General features: G+C 36.8%; 1 protein-coding gene across 2 annotated transcripts in view; it reads right to left on the bottom strand.

The window, feature by feature from the left end:
* Window positions 1–20,343, bottom strand: part of USP34 (ubiquitin specific peptidase 34) — a 152,890-nt gene that overhangs the window by 38,861 nt on the left and 93,686 nt on the right. For both annotated transcript variants that reach the window (XM_083348413.1, XM_083348412.1), the window contains exons 35-44: window positions 20,217–20,299; window positions 19,277–19,317; window positions 14,612–14,736; window positions 13,892–14,044; window positions 11,611–11,715; window positions 8,418–8,473; window positions 8,198–8,318; window positions 6,875–7,058; window positions 2,571–2,734; window positions 1,554–1,619 (exon numbers count right to left, since the gene is read on the bottom strand). In XM_083348413.1, the coding sequence (XP_083204539.1) occupies window positions 1,554–1,619; window positions 2,571–2,734; window positions 6,875–7,058; window positions 8,198–8,318; window positions 8,418–8,473; window positions 11,611–11,715; window positions 13,892–14,044; window positions 14,612–14,736; window positions 19,277–19,317; window positions 20,217–20,299 (1,098 nt within the window). The remainder of the gene's footprint in view (window positions 1–1,553; window positions 1,620–2,570; window positions 2,735–6,874; window positions 7,059–8,197; window positions 8,319–8,417; window positions 8,474–11,610; window positions 11,716–13,891; window positions 14,045–14,611; window positions 14,737–19,276; window positions 19,318–20,216; window positions 20,300–20,343) is intronic.

Raw genomic sequence — 20,343 nt, forward strand, 5'->3', positions numbered from 1 at the left:
CTGGCATCACCAGTTTGACACCCCTGCCCTATACCATTTCAGACAAATGGCTGTCCAATTTCTTCTTAAAGACTTCCAGTGTTGGAGCATTCAGAGCTTCTGGAGGCAGGTTGTTCCACTGATTAATTGTTTTCACTGGCAGGAAGTTTCTCCTTAGTTCTAGGTTACTTCTTCCTTTGGTTAGTTTCCATCCATTGCTTCTTGTCTTGCCTTCAGGTGCTTTGGAGAATAGCTTGTCTCCCTCTTCTTTGTGGCAGCCCCTGAGATATTGGAACACTGCTATCATGTCCCCCCTCGTCCTTCTCTTCATTAAACTGGACATACCCAATTCCAGCAACCGTTCCTTATATGTTTTAGCCTCCAGTCCTCTAATCATCTTTGTATAGCCATTCCACTAAGAACTGCAGACCTTTAGTTTACTTTTTTTTCTTGCAAGTCTATTTCTTCTCTTTCTTTGTCTTATTTTTCTCATTTCCCTTTTCTTCCTCTTTGCCTTGCAGAAAGAGTTCTTCTTTTCTTTAACCAGCAGTAAGATCTTGCTTGTTGCCTTTCCTTCTCCTTGCCTAGCAAAGATCTCTCATAGAAGAGTTATCAGAATCCTCCTCTAATCTCTTTCCCAGTGCCAAAATCCTGGCCTGTTTTCTCTGACCAATCTGTACCTTCAAACTGCCAGAAACTGGGACAGTCTCAGAAGTAGAGCTTGCTACACAGCATAAGAGTGAGCATGGGTAATTGGGTAATTGGGTTCTGCAAAGTGCAAGAGGCCATGGAGTGTTAGCTACTTAGGCTACCAACCAAGCCCAACTGTGGCTTGAGATCCATTGGGACTGGCTGATCTGAAATGAGCTGCTAGGCCACCAGCACATGTTCTCTTCCTGGAGTGTTTAATGAGCCCAGGCTGCATGTCAATGCAGCATTCAACACCCAGGTCTTGATGGACAGTATTTCAGCTTCTGTGAAATATGTTATGGGTTCCAAGTGAGATCCCTCTTTAAAAGAGCATAATTCTCTCTCCTCGAGTCTGCATTCTGCATATACCATATCTAATTTGCACAACTGGTTTTTTCTCAATGCTTATGCTGCAATACCAATGGTTGCCTCCATATGGGGAAAAAAGGAATCTTCCAGTACTTGGAAAAGGGACAATTGCACAAATATTCTGCTTAGATAAAGGGGTAGGGAAAATCAAAAGCAATTGCCATTCAAATTCTACAACTTCAGTCCAAGGTTTAACTTTAATTTTCTTTCTTTCTTTTTCTGCCGTGCAAGAAGACAACTTATGTAAAGAAAACAGAAATCAGCAAAACAGTCCAGATATGAGCATCTATGAACATTCAATATGGAAGCAAAGATGGAAACTGGATGAAGGTTTCCAATCCTGTCTATTTTTCCCCCCAAAGGAATCTGCCAAATAGTGGACATAAGGGAGAGCTCACTGAAGCTTGGATTACAGAAAGTCAATAAAAAGGTTTAAATACTAAGGTCATTAAGATATTTTTATCTGGTATAAATTATCATAAGGACATATCTTTGAAAAGATTTTTAAAACTTACCATTAAATGTGTGAACATTTTCTGAAGTTCTAAAAGAGTTGTCTTGTGTTTCATGTCCTCAGAATACTTTAAATATATATATATATATGAAGGAAAAGGTTGAAATGGAAAGAAAACACATGAAATTCGTTTTATGAAGTTAGTAAGTAATTTTTTAAAAAATCTTTTATTACAAATGTTTAAAAGATTATAGCATTTTACAAGAAACCTACTTAAAACCATTCTAGAAAGTGTAATTATTTATTTAAGCAAATTTATATTGCTGCCCAACTCACTTCAGTGACTCCGTGTAGTTTATAAGTATAAAACCTCAATAAAATAAGCAAACCACCACCACCACCACCACCCCTGTTGGTGATAACAATCAGACAAGCCACTTGATGGGCTCTGTATCACTCTGAAGTCCCCAGGCCGATTGGCAGAACCATCTCTTCAGGGCCTTTTTTAAAGTTTAAACAACAACAACAAAAGTTTTAAAAACTTTTGAAGTTTAAAACTAACTTATGATATAGCTTTCCACTTAATTTATAATAAAACCCAATTAGGAGATTTACTATTTATTTTAAGGTGGGAAACTTAAGAGTTTCAATGAAATTAAAAGTTAAAAACTGGAATTAAAAATACGTGAATTTTTCTTTTATTCAAAGAACAAACAAGACGTCCGTTTGCATAAAATATACTCACACTTTTATTCTTGCCTCCATATATTAACTAAATAACACTGGGATCAGCACCAGTCTGATAGTACTGTGTTCAAATGATCCAATTTTAAAATGGGGAAGTATGTGAACATAAAAAAAATGTCTTACTATGTGTTAGGTTTTATATGTTTATCTAGCCCATAAATATTTTTCAGGTAGACAGCTTTACCAGAATCTTCTTTATCAAGATGGCTATTTTGCAGGGAAAGCTTTGCTTAAAACTGTCATTCATTCAATAACCTGACATTTACTGATTTTATAGTGGTATTAATTGAAATATTAAAATTTGTATCAAGTTCAAAGTGGAAGACCATACCTTTGCAGTAAAAATGGCTTGTCTGGCTTCTGGAATCATATATAATTGTTGAATAGTCGATGCTAAGTAACAAGTTGCTCCAAGGTTGGTTAATCCCACAAACCTGCATTCAGCTCTAACATCATCATGTGGCCAATAATCCCATTTATAAGGTGCATGAGAAGCTGAAATTATGACATTATGGTCATTTTATTTCTGAGTATATGTTAAAATAATTAATTATTTAATCTTCTGGGTGAATACAACCAGCAACCAGATGAGTGCCTATTCTCCCTTCTCAGGCCCCACATTTTGTCATGTTCTCATGAAAGCATCTTGCTCTTCTTTGAAGGGATCATGAATTCATGAATAAACCACTCATACGCTACCTCTGGAACCTAAGTTCTAGCTCAAAAGCAATAAAGGGGTGTGTTTAAAAAAAGAAAACTAAAGTCTGCTTGTTTCCTAAAAAAGGAAAAAAAATCCAGTTCTTTCCTGGAAAGAAACAAACCAGTGTAGCTTGGGTAGCAAACATTATACTATTTAATTTGCAGAGCAAGCCTAGTACAACACTACTATAAACATTTATATAGCCATTATTGCTATCAGAGGGAGCTGGATCTTGCTCAAAGACTAGTTTCTTTTGCAGTCTGCTGGGTGGGGATTGTGATTTGAGGAAGCCCCATTCAGGTATTCTTCTCATTGCTATAGAAAACCTGAATACTTATTATATCAGAACTATCTCTAAAAGTAACAAGATTCATTTTTCTCGCCATGCACATATATACATAATCTAAATTAGACTGTGTTGTTTCTCTGTGTCATATACGTGGGTGCTGCATAATTCTGTATTTATTTTTGTCATATATATGAAGTGTATATTGGAGGTGGTGACCCTTTGAGAGCTGTATGCAACGAAATTTCATTTTAATGTATGCCGATTAGTGTACATTGAAAGTGACAATATTATTCTATTTTATTCTATTTCTATTGTAAATCTGGAAATTAAAACAAAATCTTTTAAAATGTGTATGTTATCATAAGAATGATTCTCAACGGAGACTTCCGGTGGCGACGCAGCGCCGAAGACAGCCATCTCCAGGCTGTCCGCTCCGCAGCTGTGTTTATCCATCGTAAACAGCGCCGATCAGCTGTTTAGATGGATTTGAAGCCCCCTCCTCAAGAGAAGAGGAGGGGGTGAGGCCCCAGGTAGGGGTTGACCTCTCCGGGGCCACCTGAGCTGAGAGTTTGGGCGGCTGAAGGATTGAGCCCCCCCGAAGCCTGGGTTGCTCCGAGCTGCGCAGCGTCTCTGCTCCGTGATTTTTGGAGCAGAGCCAGGCGTTAGCAACCACCCCTGCCAGAAGGAAATACCCTGGAGTATCAAGATGCAGGCAGAGCGGTACAGTCATGGTGATGTGGACTTTTATTTTTACTCTCTAGCTCAACGGATTTTATAGCTTCAAAGTGAAAGTGCGCAACAAGTGAAAGTGGGGAAAGATGGCGGCCAAAACTTCTAAAGCTCTTCGGAGTGTGGGGTCTTCCCCGGTGCAGCAGACCTCGTTGCAAGCTTTGCTTCCTCCTGCATCTCCTCCGGCATTGACGCTTAAGGATTTACAAGATGCCTTTGAAAAGCATTCACAATTAATGTCTGATATGATGGATGAAAAGTTGAAAAAGCTGGAGGAGAAATTGGAGAAGAAGATGGAAGAGAAATTTAGAGCAATGAGGGTAGACATGTTGTCTATAATTGAAAGTGTAGCTGAATGTGTGCAACAGCTGGAGGAAAAAGTGGAGGATCTCAGTCAAAAGAACTCTATATTAGAAGTAAAGGTATTAGAGAATGAAAATATAAGGGACAAAATGGACGGAGAATTGAGCCTTGTTCAGTACCATCAGATGCAGTATGCTATTAGAATTAGGGGCTTAAAAGAGAATCCTAAAGAAGATTTAAAGCAGCTGATCTCTGAGGCTTTGGAAGTGGTATTGGGCCAGCCAGCATCTGAAATTGAGGGAAGTATGGATAAAATTTTTCGTGTAAATTCATGGATTGCAAGACAGAGGAAGTTACCCAGAGATGTGGTGGTCTATTTTACAAAGAGAGTAATTAGAGATGAAGTCATTCAAGCTGCTTATGATACTAAATTGGTAGTTGCTGAGCAAGAAGTTCTGGTTTTAAAAGAGATTCCTCCAAAGATTTTAAGGAGAAGGAAAGATTTTGCATTTCTTACACAGGAACTTAAGAAATGTGATATCAAGTTTAGATGGGAGATTCCAGTTGGACTGGTGGTGATGCACGAAGGTAAAAGACATCGTCTGGTTACTGTGGCCCAGGCACGTGATTTTTACAGCAATGTGTTAAAAGCGACCCCCCCTATCACTTCTGGAAGCTGCAAAGGGATTTGGCGAGGGAAAGACTCAAGATGTTGCAGATAGACAGAGGAGAATGGTGTTGGAGGGGATCAAGTTACAGTCTCATTGGCTGCTGCTGGAGAGCAGAGGATGTTGCGTGCCGCCCTAAGACGAGCGAGACGAGAGCAAGAGCAAGACCAGCAGAAAGTCATGGAACCTCCAAAGTGTACTTACAGTGAAGTTGTGGGAGGGGCGCGGTCCAAAGAAGTTATAAGGGCCATGTCAGACGTGCTCCAAAAGCTTTGGGGCGTCAAGATTGGTGACTAAATTTCTAATTTAGAATGTCAGTGGATTAAATTCATCATAGAGGAGAAAGAAAGTTTTTCAATATTCAAAACAATTTAAGACTGATGTTATTTCGTTGCAAGAAACGCATATTAGGGTTATGGACTAAAAGTATTTATTGAATTTAAGATTGGGTACGCAAGCTCTTAATTAACAAGTTGACTTTTCTTAACTTACTACACATAAAGGGTACTTAATTGGATTTTTAAAAAAAATTATTTTTTTTTTCATTGGAGATTGGAATGGCGTTCTAGACGTATAGATGGAAAAAGCGGGGTGCTAGATTGTCTAAATTTCTTTTTTATTTGAACTCAAGGATGATCTGGAATTGTGAGGGTTTTTTTTGTTTTGTTTTTTTTTTGAAATTAATATGAATAAGTATTGGGACTAAGAAATTTCATTTAGCATTTGAGTAAAGTTCCTTTTCTGTTTTCTTCTTTTTTTATCTGTAATATTAATATTGTTTGTAATCATTTTACATGAGCTAGAGGGTGATAGAATTAATAGTTTATTCTAGATAGCATATGGAAGCTTATGTTTGTTTTTCGCTTTATACCCTGTATTTAGCTCTGGGAAGTTGGGGGGGAGGGGGGAATGGGGGAGAGGGATAGGGAGGGTTAGATAGGGGTGGGGGAGGGGGGATTGATAAAGTTAAAATGTACTGTAAAACTTTTTAAATAAATAAATAAGAATGATTCTCAACAACTGGGTTTAGTTCAGAACCAAATTATTATCAGTATTACTACTACCATAATTACTATTACCATTATTACCACTATGATCATCATCACCATAGCCACTACCAACAAATTTTTTCTTTTCTGCCCAGAAGAATGAAAAGCATAACTTCTCTACATAAAATGTAGAGTATAATTTCTATGTCCCAGTACTTAGGGAGGAAACATTTGTTAATGTTCAGAAAAAAGAAAAACCTCATCTTTGATCTATTGCAATATGGCTATAAAACTATTTTTCTCTCTTCGTTTGGCACTGGGAAATGATAAAAGGATGATGCCCCAAGATACTTGGAGAAATTAAAGTGGAACTCCTATCAGCTGCATTTCATTCATGGTCCACAGTAACTCCTACCTGCTTTAGCACATTCTATTATACATCAGTTTTATATCAAAATAAAGCAACTTGAATGGAGAAAAACATCTTTTGTCAATTCAAAACTAAGTGCAATATGATTTTGACATGTACTAAAGTGCATTAAAATATTTATGATGAATCTTAACTGCAAATAAACATAAAATACGAGAGCCATCAAAATGAATATCAATATTTTCTAATATTATGGTCAGAAAATCTTAAGAGAAGATCTCTCATGCTGGGACAATAGAGGGCAGCAACTTAACCATTTAAATATTCCTTGCTGCTGAAGTGCTTGCAAATACACTTTTTAATTAGAAACATTCACAGATGGGTAAGCTTTTTGTTTTTATTTATTAAATTTATATATCACCCATCTCCTGATAGGGCCACTCTTTTTACAAGGATACAATATCTTAATACATTTCTAAATCTAATCAACACCCTAACACATTTTTAACTTAAAGGAAAAGTACCAAGAAACTAAAATTATCTGCTTACTTGTAGTATATTGGGAAATTTGAAAAAAATATACTTACACTGCATATGTTGTGCCATAACCCAGTTATGGAGGAGCCTGTAGTTTTCTACAGAACCTTTTACCATTTCTACCAATAAGTCATAAGCAGCAGCCCTTGAAGAATGTGACTTGCATTTTGGCTGTTGTCGATCTTTTAGACTTGGCAATAAGAACAGAAGGTTAAAAATATCTCTCAAGAATTCCTATAAAATAAGGGAAATATAAAAGTTGATGTCAACATTTACTTGGCGGAGTATTCTACACAGAACTTAATATCAGAATCTGAAGATTCACTGTGGGCACTCATTCCCCCCCCCCAAGACAGCAGTTTGTAATCAACTTTTCTCATCCCACCAAAGATTGGAAAACTGTGAGACACTAATTGTCACTAAGTCCTATAATAGTTCAGCACCAATTGGTACTTGGCTGAAAATGCTAAAACACCAGCCGGTAACAAAGTAAGCCAAATCTAAGGTAGCTAATACTCCAGCCAAAAAGTTTACCACACAATTTGTAGCTGAGATAACAGCAAGGATAGGGTTAACTAAGCTTTACTCCATAGAGTGTAAACAATTCAAGTCTGCCTCTAAAGGAGAAGAGGGAAAAGAAGGTTGTGAAAACTCATAGAAACTGCTATTTGTTATTTAAATTTGTATCCATATTTAACCATTGAAGATAGTGAATTGACACAGAAACAAATATAAACTACAAAAAAATTAAAATCTAATTAAACTATACAATTAGTGCTACAAGAGTTATATATCCAACTAAAAACACTTGGCTAAATAGAACGGCCTTAATTCATTTAATGAAGATGGAAAGAAAGAAGGCTAATCACAACAACTTAATTTTCTATTAATCCAATTAAGGTTCTGAAATGTATATAAAAAATAACCATTCTTAAATAAGGGGAAATTTGGGCATGCTCATAGAAAGAAGAAGCCCGAAGCTTCTATTTCTTCTATTTCTCACATTCATTTGCCGCTATGAATTATGTACACTGACAATACAATGATCTTGAGAAATTAATGCTGCCCTGAGTGGAATCAGTGTCATAATCACTGATTAATTAGGATTTTCAAAATTAACTATATGTACCTGAGGCTCAAACTATGCTTATCATGGAAACTGCTGCCATTTGCTTCACAGTCAAGTACTTTTCTCTTAATACAAAGTTTATGTGATCTTTCAAACTGCAATTTCGAGTAGAAATATTAAAAAAGAAGTAGTAAGAAAACATTCACATATATCTTACAACAGTATTCACACTTAAGGGAAAATGTAATAATAAGTATATATAAGATCAAGTACTACAATCTTGGTTTAGTTCTTTAGATCTTACCTGCCCTTCTCGGGAAAATTTAAAAGGTGGTTTATGTTTGATAACACTTGTTGCTAAACGCAGGAGACCTGTAAGGCCATCATCTTCAGTATTGCCATCTTGATGATCAAGAATTTCTCTGCTGTAAAAGACAAAAAGAATTTTCTGTTATAAAAATAATGTTTTGATGAAAATTATTTAAACCAAATATCATAAAGAAATTAACAAGGTTAAGGCTTACCTTCGAATACAATCAGCCAAATGTCTTGCTAAGGCATCTAAATCAAGTAAAGTTGTCTAAGTTAAAAGAAACAAAACGAAATTGTAAATGCAAAGCAATTACTAAAAGATTGATTGTACTGAGAAACATTTTAGAATATATTTTAATAAGTGATATACATCTGACTGGTGTTATCTAATGCAGACTTCCAACCTTTGATTTTATGATCAAATGTTCTATGTATGCTTACATTATATGCCTTTACAGATAGTCCTCAACTTATGACCACAATTGGGACAAGCACCTTAGTTGAGCAAAGAAGTTGTTAAGCAAAATATCCATGTGACTGATTTGCTCAATGACTACAGTTCTGGTACTCCTGTTGGAACTGTTATGTGATCTTTTGGGTTATTAAGAGGGTGGAATCCCAGGTAGAATATGGAGTATCTCAGGTAGATAGGGGAGACCCTAGGAGGCTCTGCTCAGGAGCTAATAATCATCTCTGCTGAAATCAAAGCAAGAGCCAGTTTTCAGCGCCAGAGACACTTGCACACAGCCTGTGCTGGGCCTCCCACACACCTCTGCGGTAACTTGGTGTTTCTTACATTACCACTGCATCTCTGGTCTGGTGCCTGTCAAAATCCAAAAATGCAAAACTTCCACTATGCTGGAACAAGTTTGCAAAAGTTCTCTCAGTTAAATCCACTAAGCAGATTCCTAGAGGAACTAATGTTCTCTAGGAATCTGCTTGATAATTTTAACCCTCAGGACACCAAGCAAAAGCCCATTGCCTCTAGGAACCTGCACACAAATGGAAAGATGTGAGCATGTGTAAAAGGGAAAGGAAGAGTGAGTTCAAGAGTGAACGAAAAGAGCAGAAAAAGTGGGGGAGGAGGGAGAGAAACCAACTGGAGTGCAAGAGAAAAAGAAAGGGGAAGGAAGCATGATTTGTTACTCTTGCTCCTCCAGCTTAGATGAGCCTTTCCTGATGTCCAAGCCAAAGTCACACATACTTTTCCTGGGATTGGCAGGAGAGGTTGGTACCAAGTAGCAACCGCTGCCAGACTTTTGAGAAAATGAACCGCTCCAACTTTTTTTTTTTTTTTGCTCAAAGACAAGACTCCTTTGCAAATATGTTGGAGGTTTAGCATGCTTGGATTTGGGCAGGTGCCAGAACAGACATAGCAATAATGTAAGGAGCACAGGCTGCCTCAAGAGGGTGTGGGAGGCCTTGGGAAGCCTGATTGAGGCTGTGCAAGAGTGTATTTCCACTCTATGCTGAAAATCCTCCCTGCTAAAATCCAAGCAGAAAGCTTTGACTCTCCAGGAAAGTTGACAAGGATGATTTCAAATGATGATCACTTAATTGCTGGAGACTTGGCAACCAGTTTTAAGTGCAAATGGGTTGCCAAGTACCCAGATCACAGTCACATGATTTCAGAGGTAGACTGTTCAACGTGCTTTACAGGCTGTAAAGCAGCCTTTTCAATGTCATTGTAACTTCCAATAGTTAAGTGATTAGTTGTTAAGTTGAAGACTACCTGTACCTTTTTCCTTTAAAAGCAATCTTTACATAGATATCCAAATGCTTCTTTTAGAATTCACTTTCCTTTGATATTTTTCTTTTTCCAGGCATGCATATGTGTGCTGGTGGCTTTGAGTGATCACATTACATGTCATTTTGTCTTTATAATTTTTCTCCTATCCTTCTTCTAAGTTTAGGGTCAGCATTAATTAACAAAAGTGTATGTCTCCTTTCAAAAACCAAATCTCACTATCAAACACAATCATTACTGGTAGAGAAGAAGCTAGAAAGGACATTCAGCTTAGCTTTACAATGAATTGATAATGCGTGCATCACGACAAGAAATCCACATATGTGATACAATGAGATTGCAATGACCAATAAGTTCCTTACTTTCTAGTTTTTCACTGTAGTGCCATAAAAGTAAGATGGTAGTTTATGCTGCCTGCTATAATCCAACCAACTTGAAAAAAAAATGCCCAAAGGGATGAATGTGGAAGCATTTTTAAAACCATTAGACCAAATTCCTACAGGTAATATTGGAACATAGCTCTTGCCCTCACTCAGTGAAAAAATTGTTTAGATTAAAATCTGGTCTCTCTTACTTCTTACTGTATCAAAAAAGATTTTTTTTCCCAAATCTTTAAATAAATCCTGAAGCATTGACTCAACATGATATCAAGATATTTGGTTGATCTTTGACTGAAATTATAAACAGGTTAAAATAGTCAATCTCAACATTTTTCCATTTAGCATCTCTTCCAGTTTGAAAATAAATGAACCAGGTAAATAACCACAAATTATATTTTCTTCTATTATGAAGTTTCATAATGGATTCACTTTTAAAAAAAAGTACATGATTTTGTCTATAAACTCTCTTCTTTTACTTAACAAGGGCAAACCTCAGATTTCACATCCATTTTTGTTCACCCTGCATGCCAGACCCAAACCCAGCAAAAACAATTATATACAGTAGGTATTTGCTGGTAGTTTGTCTGTATATAGGAATTATCCTGGTTGCAAAATTAAAAAAAATGTTTAGGATGTTACAAGGCGTATCAGTTTGTATAAAATGAATACATACCCCAAAAGTCAACAACGCAGCTCAACCAACACTGCACAAGCAGTCTACGCTTAAACAATGCCAAAGACATCAACACTTTTCTGTGAAGTACACCTTTGTGTTTTATAAACACAAGCACACCAGACATACATATCTTTATATTACCTGCCTATAAAGTAAAATGCCACACAACACATATGCAAAATATGAACTCTACCTGAAATATGCCTGGAACAATCAGAAAACTCAAAACAAAGCCATAACCATTTTTTGTTCTAAAGTAGGGAGAAAAACAAAATTTTGTTTCTTCTGAAAGCATACTCAGCATGTTCAAAATTACTGTTTTTGAGGTTGGAACATTTTGATATTGAAATATTTTAAATATTCCTAAAAAGTACTCTCCTAGATTTGGTGGTACACTGAGTGGTAACTGGTTAATAGTAGCATTATAGAATAGGGCAATGTATTATCTTGTTGTAAATCTGTTTTGACAACCATTTTTATAAAGTCACAGGAGAGCAGTTTTGTTGGGCTTGTGCCAGCTTACCAAGGTGAGATCTGATAGTCTCTAACATAGACTTACAAATGAAAAAATAAATCTTTAACATGAAATCAGTTATGCTTACCTGACTAGCATCTTTTACATGTATATTATCTATTAGTTTGCACAGCAACCAGAAATATTCTTTACAGCCAGGCTGCAAAATAGGTTCTTCTTCATAATCCTCAATCTGGGAGGAAGAGAGGGGGGTGGGGAGAGGAAGAAAAAAGAAAAAAAAATTTCTCCCCAAATTTGATCAAAAAACTTGATAATTCAAAAAAAATTCCTACATTATTAGCTACTTTGTTTTAGTGTTAAAATTATATATTTAAATCAAATTTTATAACCAAAGACACTTTGTAACTTCCAATATTTCCAGGGGCAGTTACTAAAATGAAACTAAGCTTACATAAGAGCATATGGCCTAAAGACGTTTTTTTTTCATATACATATTTTTTAGATGCTGACATTTTCTTGATTAACATATCAACAATGTGGAAGTCAACATGAAAGCAAAGGAAATGAACACTATATGCTGTTTTACTTCCAAAAAGATTGAGAATTCAAGGATAGAAGGATACTCTTTCTCCTTCAATCTCCTTTTCTGAAAAACTAACCTTTTTTCTGTCATCAAAACTCTCAACCGGAGTATTATTTATACATTCATTCTCCTGATAATACCTGTTTCATATTTTGTTTTGTTTTCTTGTTTATATAAATTGTGAAATGGAAATTAATTGCAATTAAACATAAACAAGTGTGATGGTTTTTCTGAAAAATTTTCCTTTTTTATCCCATTTATGTTTTTATGGATATTTTTTTCCAAAAGAAGCATAAGATGCCCTGAAACTATGTCAGGAGGAGTTAATTTTGTCCCTACCCCGCCCCCTCCACTCAGTAAATGCCTCACTGATATAATGGCTGAGACAGATGTCCAGCAAACAGCAAGTAATATGTGCAAAGGCAAAGCACAGTCACCCTGGCATTGTGAAAATGCCAAATAAAAACAAGATTAATACTGTATGGAACAAAACTGTGAATGAATCTGGATGTTCTGCTTTGGATACCACAGAGCCTCCTCCCAGAAGGTAACAAGGAAAACAGGTCATGAAGAGGATGTGTCATGTCTTACGGACCCTGCTCAAGCAACGCTTCTGTGCTATGTCCTGGATGGAGGGGAAGGAACTGCCGATAACCTTTTCAGCCGTCCTCACCACTCTCTGCACCGCCTTCCTATCTGAAGCTGTGATGCTTCTAAACCAGACTGTGATGCTATATAACAGGATGCTCTCGACCTCTGTAGAAAGTGGTAAGGATAGGGGAAGATGTGCTTTTCTCATGCGACAGAGAAAATGCAGGCACTGCTGTGCCCGCTTCACCAGTGTCTCGCTGTTGAGCGACCAAGCCAGCCTACTTGTTAACTGCACACTCAGGAATTTGATGATGGTAACCATCTCCACGGGTGAATCATTAATGCAGAGAAATGTGGCTGTGCCTGCCTTTTCTGAAATCGACAATGATCTCTTTGGTTTTTCCAGTGTTTAAAACTAGACTGTTTTCCTTACACCAGTTCACCAACCCCTCAACCTCCTTGCGGTAAGCCCTCTCACTGTCATCATGAATAAGACCCACTACTGTTATATCATCTGTGAACTTCACAATATGGTTGGTGGCAAACCTAGCACAACAGCCATCGGTCAACAGGGTGAACAGCAATGGACTTAGGACGCAGCCCTGAGGAGAACATGTGCTCAACAAAATGGTGCTAGAAATATTTGTTCCAGCTTGCACATATTGGGGCTGTTGGTAAAAAAAATCAAGAATCCAGTTGCACAAAGGAGTGTTTAAGCCTAAAAGGCCCAGTTTGTCTACTAGATGCTGGGGAAATAATTGTGTTAAATGCCGAACTGAAGTCAACAAACAACAATTCCACATGAGTATTTCTTTCCTCTAAGTCAGTGATGGCGAACCTTGTAGAGACTGAGTGCCCAAACTGCAACCCAAAACCCACATGTATTGTCAGGTGCTGGGTGGGTGTGGCCCATTGGGTGGGCGTGGCTGCAGTGGTAACGGCAGACTGGGTGGAACTAAAAAGTTCAATCAATCAACCAATTCCAACTTTGCAAGATTTTTTTCCCCGTGAGAAGCTGAAATTGATTGATGGATTGAACCTTTTTTTTTTTTTGCACAAGGCGGCAGAGGCATAAAGCGAAAATGTTTTATAAAACCCAGCTGAAGGCCTAGGACTGGGGTGATGGCATGCATGCCTACAGAGAGGGCTCTGCCTGCTTCAAGCTCTAAGTGCTTGAAGCTCAGATGGAGAACAGAAGAAATAGCATATGAAATAGGTAACTTTTCTTTTTTACCTTAATAGGTTTCAGTGCCTGGGCATCAGGAAGAAATTTAAGCAGTGTTGAGGCAGCTAGCAGCAGGAAAGATCTATTTATGGAGTCTCCTCCATCCAACCCTGACAGTGATAATTTATAGAGACCATTACAAGATTCATGGCGGACTGCAGTCTGAAATTGAAAAAAAAAGAATTACAATTAAATGGAAACAATTCAAATAAAACAATTTTTCTTATTTTCTTTATTTTTAGATTATTTGTAAATGATTTTCAATAAGCCCATTTGCTATCAATACTGTGAACTAAGTCTTTGTACCAATAATTATCATTTACTATAAACAATACGCTAGAACATTTTGGAAAATGAAAATCCCACCAAAGAATTCATAGTTGGAAGTTACAGATGTTTCTATAAATATTGAAGGAGGCAGCTATTTTCTGTAATAGATAGATCATGATGACTTTAGCTGAAATCTTATGCATGCTACCTAGATGATAACAATAGTCTTAATGGATCCAGTAGGAGTTCCTTTTGAATAAATAGGAATATGATTGAACCATTCATTAAAAAAAACCCTCTTGAATTAGGGAAACAATACAATATTTAAAACTTAAATCCATATTAAAAGTAACAAGAAATCTTTTTCTTCACTCCTACAAGGTCTCGTTCAACAGATATATATTTAACCTCTTTTGGATTGTTTCTTACACTAAACTAGAAATTGTTTTTGAAGCTTACCTCAGGAATCAGAAGAGTAAGTTTCTTCAGCCAATCATGTAAATTATCATTATCTGCTAGGTTGGATTTTACTAAAGAGCAACAGTGAGCCCAACTCACTAGCAACCACATTGAATAGTGAGTAACTAAAAGAAGAACCAAAAACATTAATTACACATTACATATATGCCATTTTGTGTTGTTGTTGTTTTTCCAAATTAAGATCAATTATATTTGAATGAGAAATGGCCTGAAAAATACCGGTAGTAGTCCTTTGACTGCAACTAAACCCAGAATTTTGATCATAAGTTGTTAAACAAGATATTCACACGACTTCCTCGCTCAATGACCGCAATTCCAGTTCTCTCCATTTGTTGTTAAGTGACTGCACCAGGATACCTCGGGGGGGGGGGGGAGGAACAGGGGCTTGGGAGGAGTGGCAATGCAGGGAAGAGACCTACCTGCCAATGGGCCTAGCAATCTGAGCCCTTCCAGGCATGGTGGAGTATGGAGAAGACCAGGGCAAGTACTACACTGGTGGGACTAGGTGGCCAAGGTTTCCCAGACTGGAGTGGGAAGAAGTTGCAATGCTCCTGCAGCTTAAGAGCAGGAAGGCTGCCAGCTGAATTTTGATCAAGAGACTGTGAGAGTGCTGCAACAGTGAGAACTTTGGGCAGGAGTCATTTTCTTTTAAGATGCTTTTTAGTGTATTCCCATCTACTGTTTCAATAACCTTGCCTAATAAAGGAAAGCTGGAGACTGGGTTATAATTATTCAACACTCTAGATATGGAAAGAGCCAATTAACACTCTCCCCCACCCCCTTATTTCAAAGCTGCCAGTAACATCTCCTCTCACAACCAAGTGTTAAGAGTCTTCCTGACCAAGAAAATTACCTCCCACCTGAAAGAACCAAGAGGGGCAAAGGATTCAGCTACAGGAGGAAGAGAACAGATATCACCTTATCACTTCATTTGAAGTCATGGATCAAAAGAAATCTCAGACCATGCTCCAAGTCATTATCCTGTGCTGTGACGACATGACAATAAGATCTGAATGAATCTGGGGAATTTTGTTAGTGAAATATGTAAATTTATGTCAGCAACTTTGAGGGAGTCTTTAATGTTGCCTGAATGACTTTTCCCCTCTAAGGAAGATATTTAAAGTACAGAGTTGAAATTTAAAAGTCATATGAACTATCAGGTAAAATAACTATTATCATGACATGTAACCTACAAGAGAAGAAGGAATTGCTTTGCTATATATTAACAACTATGTATTAATTAATAATATCTATCCAGGCTATCATGCCTCTCAAAGGAACAGACGTTGGAAGAAATCTGTTACAGAAAAATGCAAAATGGAAAGTCACTTGTATAAACCCCCTTCTAAATCAAATGGTAATTATTATTATTATTATTATTATTATTATTATTATTATTATTATTATTATTATTATTATTATTATTATTATTATTATTATTATACTGCCCTTCTCCCGAAGGACTCAGGGCGGTGTACAGGGCAATACAATAAAATACAATATATAAAAATTAAAAGAAATATTAAATACAATTGCCCAATTCAATAGATTAATACAAAACATTAAAATACCCCTAAACCCATCAGACCAGGCCGGCTTGTTCAAATGAATATGTTTTTAGGTCACGTCGGAAGGAGCGAAGGTCGGGAGCCGTCCGGAGCTCCACCGGTAAACGGTTCCAAAGGTCTGGCGCGCCCACAGAGAACGCTCTCCCCCTGGGGGCCGCCAGTCGACACTCTTTGACCGACGGCACCCTAAGGAGGACCTCTCTGTGGGAGCGCACTGGACGAAGGGAAAGTTGATGCCGGCAGCAGATGCTCCCGTAAGTAACCCGGACCCATGCCATTTAGGGCTTTATAGGTTGTAACCAGCACCTTGAATCTTACCTGAAGGACAACCGGAAGCCAATGCAGCTCACGGAGTAGAGGTGTTACATGGGAGTATTGGGAAGCCCCCACCACCACTCGCGCGGCTGCATTCTGCACCAGCTGGAGCCTCCGAGTAGTCCTCAAGGGCAGCCCCATGTAGAGAGCATTGCAGTAGTCCTAACGGGAGGTCACGAGTGCATGAGTGACTGTGCGCAAGGCATCCCGGTCTAGATAGGGCCGCAACTGACGCACCAGGCGAACCTGAGCGAAGGCCCCCCTAGTCACAGCTCCTATATGATCGTCCAAGGAGAGCTGTGAATCTAGGAGGACATCCTGATCCTTGATGTTTTTTAAATGATATATGAAGGGTCTATCTATTAAATCTTTGCTAAATTAAGTTTCGAAAATAGAACTGTCTTCAGAAATGCTGAGACAAAAATAAATTTAAAACAATCTTAAAATATCTTCCATAACTTCTAAAATTACACCTTGAAGATGCTGTAATTAATTGGGTTGTTACTTTTTGCTAACAAAAATAAGGAATTGAATATTAAACTGTTAATTTTTCAGTTACAATGTAAATCCATCTGTAAATAATGAACAGAGGAGTTTCTTCAATGAAGTTTCCAGTAAATAAGCTTTAAGCTTATAAGTTAAAGCCAATTTGAAGCATGTTAACATGTCATGAAACATAATTAACTATTAGCTATTTTCAATATGGGCCTTTTAGATGTTTTGGACTACACCTTAATAATTCACTTTTGTCTACTATCTGGGGATTAGGATATCTAACATATGGAGTTCTTAGTGCTCTGAACTCAGTTGTTTTCTCAGTCATTTCATTACCCAACTAGATAACATGACCATTGCTAAAAGGGAGTTATACTCATATAAAGAGAGAGACCAAACACCACCCCTTCTAGCACAGATGTTACCTAGTTCAGTAATACAACGCTTGTGAGAAAACAACTAAGCTCAGAGAGCACCAAGGACCCTATAGTTATTATAGTTCAACCTTGAGCTACAAATACAGTCATGCAGAAAAAGAAGTGCATCCTCTTTGAATTCTATGGTTTTATGTATCTGGACATAGTAAAAATCATTCTTAAAAGTAGGTAAATCCAACCTCAGATGAACAACACATGACATATTACATCATGTAATCATTTATTTTACAAAAAGAAAGCCAAAATGGAGAAGTCATGTGTGAAAAACTAAGTATACCTTATGATTCAATAGCTTTTAGTACCTTTAGCAGAAATAACTTTAACTAAATTGTTTTCTGTGTGACTATATTATTCTGTCACATAGAGTAGTTTTGGCCCACTCTTCTTTATAACGTCGTTTCTGTCCACTGAGGTTTGTGGGAATTTGTTTATGCACAGCTCTCTTAAGGTCTCACCACAGAATTTCAATTGGGTTGAAGTCTGGACTTTGATTGTGTCATTGCAACACCTTGATTCTTTCCCTTTTTAACCATTCTGCTGTAGATTATTGGTGTGCTTGGGATCATTGTCTTGTTGCACGACCCAATGTCGGCCAAGCTGTAGCTGTTGGACAGATGGCCTTGCATTTCATTCTAGGATACTTTGTTATAACAAAAAAATCCAGAAAAAGGCATTTTAAAAAAGTTATAAATTGATTTGCATTTTAATTTACAAAATCAGCAGGGGATCTAATACTTTTTTCCCCTCATTATACAAAGGACTTTATGGTTGACTCAATGAATGCAAACTGCCCAGGTCCTGTGGTTGCAAAAGAAGCCCAAATCATCACCACCATGCTTTATAGTTAATATGTTTCTGCTGAACTGCCGTATTTGGTCTTCACCAAATGTGGCACTGTATATTATGGCCAAACATCTCTACTTTGGTCTCCTCTACCCAAAGGACAGTGTTCCAGAAGTCTGCTTTGTTCAGATGCAACTTTGCAAACTTAATATGTGCTGCCATGTTCTTTTTAGAGAGAAGAGACTTTCTCCTAGCAACCCTTTCAAACAAACCATACTTGCTCAGTCTTTTTCTAATTGTTCTACCATGAACTTTAACATTTAACATGATAACTGAGGCCTGTAGAATCTGAGATGTAACTCTTGATTTTATGCAATTTCTCTGAGCATTGTACAGTCTGACTTTGCAGTGAATTTGCTGGAACCTCCACTCCTGGCAAGTTTGGCAACTGTCTTGAATGCTTTCCACTTGTGAATAATCTTCCTCACTGTAGAATGATGGACTTTAAATTGTTTGGAAATGACCTTACTGATGGACAGCAACAATTGCTTTTCTAAGATCATTACTGAAGTCTTTACTCTTTGGCATTGTGTTAACACACACCTCAATGTATGTTAAACACTGTAAAACTTTGCCTTTGACAGAGGTAGTCACACTTGCTGATAACTGATAAAGGGCATTTGATTAGCAGCATCTGGCTACTACTTAGCCTCTTCATACCTATGAAAGCAATAAGGATGCACTTAGTTTTTCCACACATGGCTTCTCCATTTTGGCTTTTTGTAAAATAAATGATGACATGGTAAAATATGTCATGTGATGTTGTTCATCTGAGGTTGTATTTACCTACTTTTAAAAACTACTAAGGACCAAATGGTTTTTACTATGTTCTGATATGTAAAACCATAGAACTCAAAAAGAGTGTACTTTTTTCACATGACTGTATACTCTTCTATTAATATCTACAATATCTGGATTTCAGGTAAAGAAATATGTGTTGAAGACTCCATATAATTTAATTTTTATGTTTTAACCAATGTACTGACCTTCATGTCTTGACCTATGATCAGCTTGAGCTTTCAACACTCTGTAGAGGAATAAAATAAATAAAATAAATCACACAATTTATTACATATTACTTCAAATAATAAAAACAGATGGATAAAGTTATTCACTCTTACTATTTAGAAAAAAGTGATTTAATATTCTACAGAATTTTGTACTAATCTCTTAAAATGTTTTACTAGTTTGCTATTTAATATGTCTTTCTTCTTGGCGCAAACATTGTAATTAGATGGTAAAATATAGGACTATACATAGCTTCCTGGCCCTGGTAGACAACTAATTGATTCACCCTGATTTAATCACAATGTCTGAAGTAAAATAGCTATATACATTGACTGGCATTAACAATTACTCTTCTTTAGCCTGAAAAAATAGGTTTTACTTAACTACAGAACTGAGAATCTGCTACAAAAAGCCTGAGTGATAATGAGATAGGGGAGATCAACTAACTTTGACCCCTGGTTTGAATACTATGTTGATTAAGTAGACCACTTGGGGTTATCTAATAAAATCTCAATCACTTAAGTTTCTTAGGTCACAAAAAAGAGTCTTTTTAACCAGATTTGGATATTAGAATATTGCAATGGTCTCAGTTACAATTGTGCAATTTTCTCTGCTTTAAAAACTGGATAATGGTCTGCTTTTATAAAATATTTAAGTGACTTATAGGAAAATCCAAATTTAAAATATCTTGAATTCAAAACACACAGTTTTGATCTTAACAGAGATAATCTGAACATTTTTAGTAAGATCAAAACACTACTAACAAGATATAACAATTTTACTTATGCCTACTTTTAACTACACATTTCTAGATAAAACGATTATTCAATATACTGCTTAATGCAAATATATATATATATATGTATGTATATATATACTATAAATCTTACCAAAGATATTAAAAAAAGGTTATTGTACCTAGGCGCCAAGTTGTCATATGTATAAGCAACACACATAAGTCGCTGAATCAAACTGGTTCCCTGGACAAGTACAAGAAATACCTTTAAAAAAATTGAAGTCAAAAAAGAACAGTTAATGCAACTGC

This window comes from Vipera ursinii (assembly GCF_947247035.1).
Source record: "Vipera ursinii genome assembly, chromosome: 1".
In the NCBI taxonomy this organism is placed as follows: domain Eukaryota; kingdom Metazoa; phylum Chordata; class Lepidosauria; order Squamata; family Viperidae; genus Vipera; species Vipera ursinii.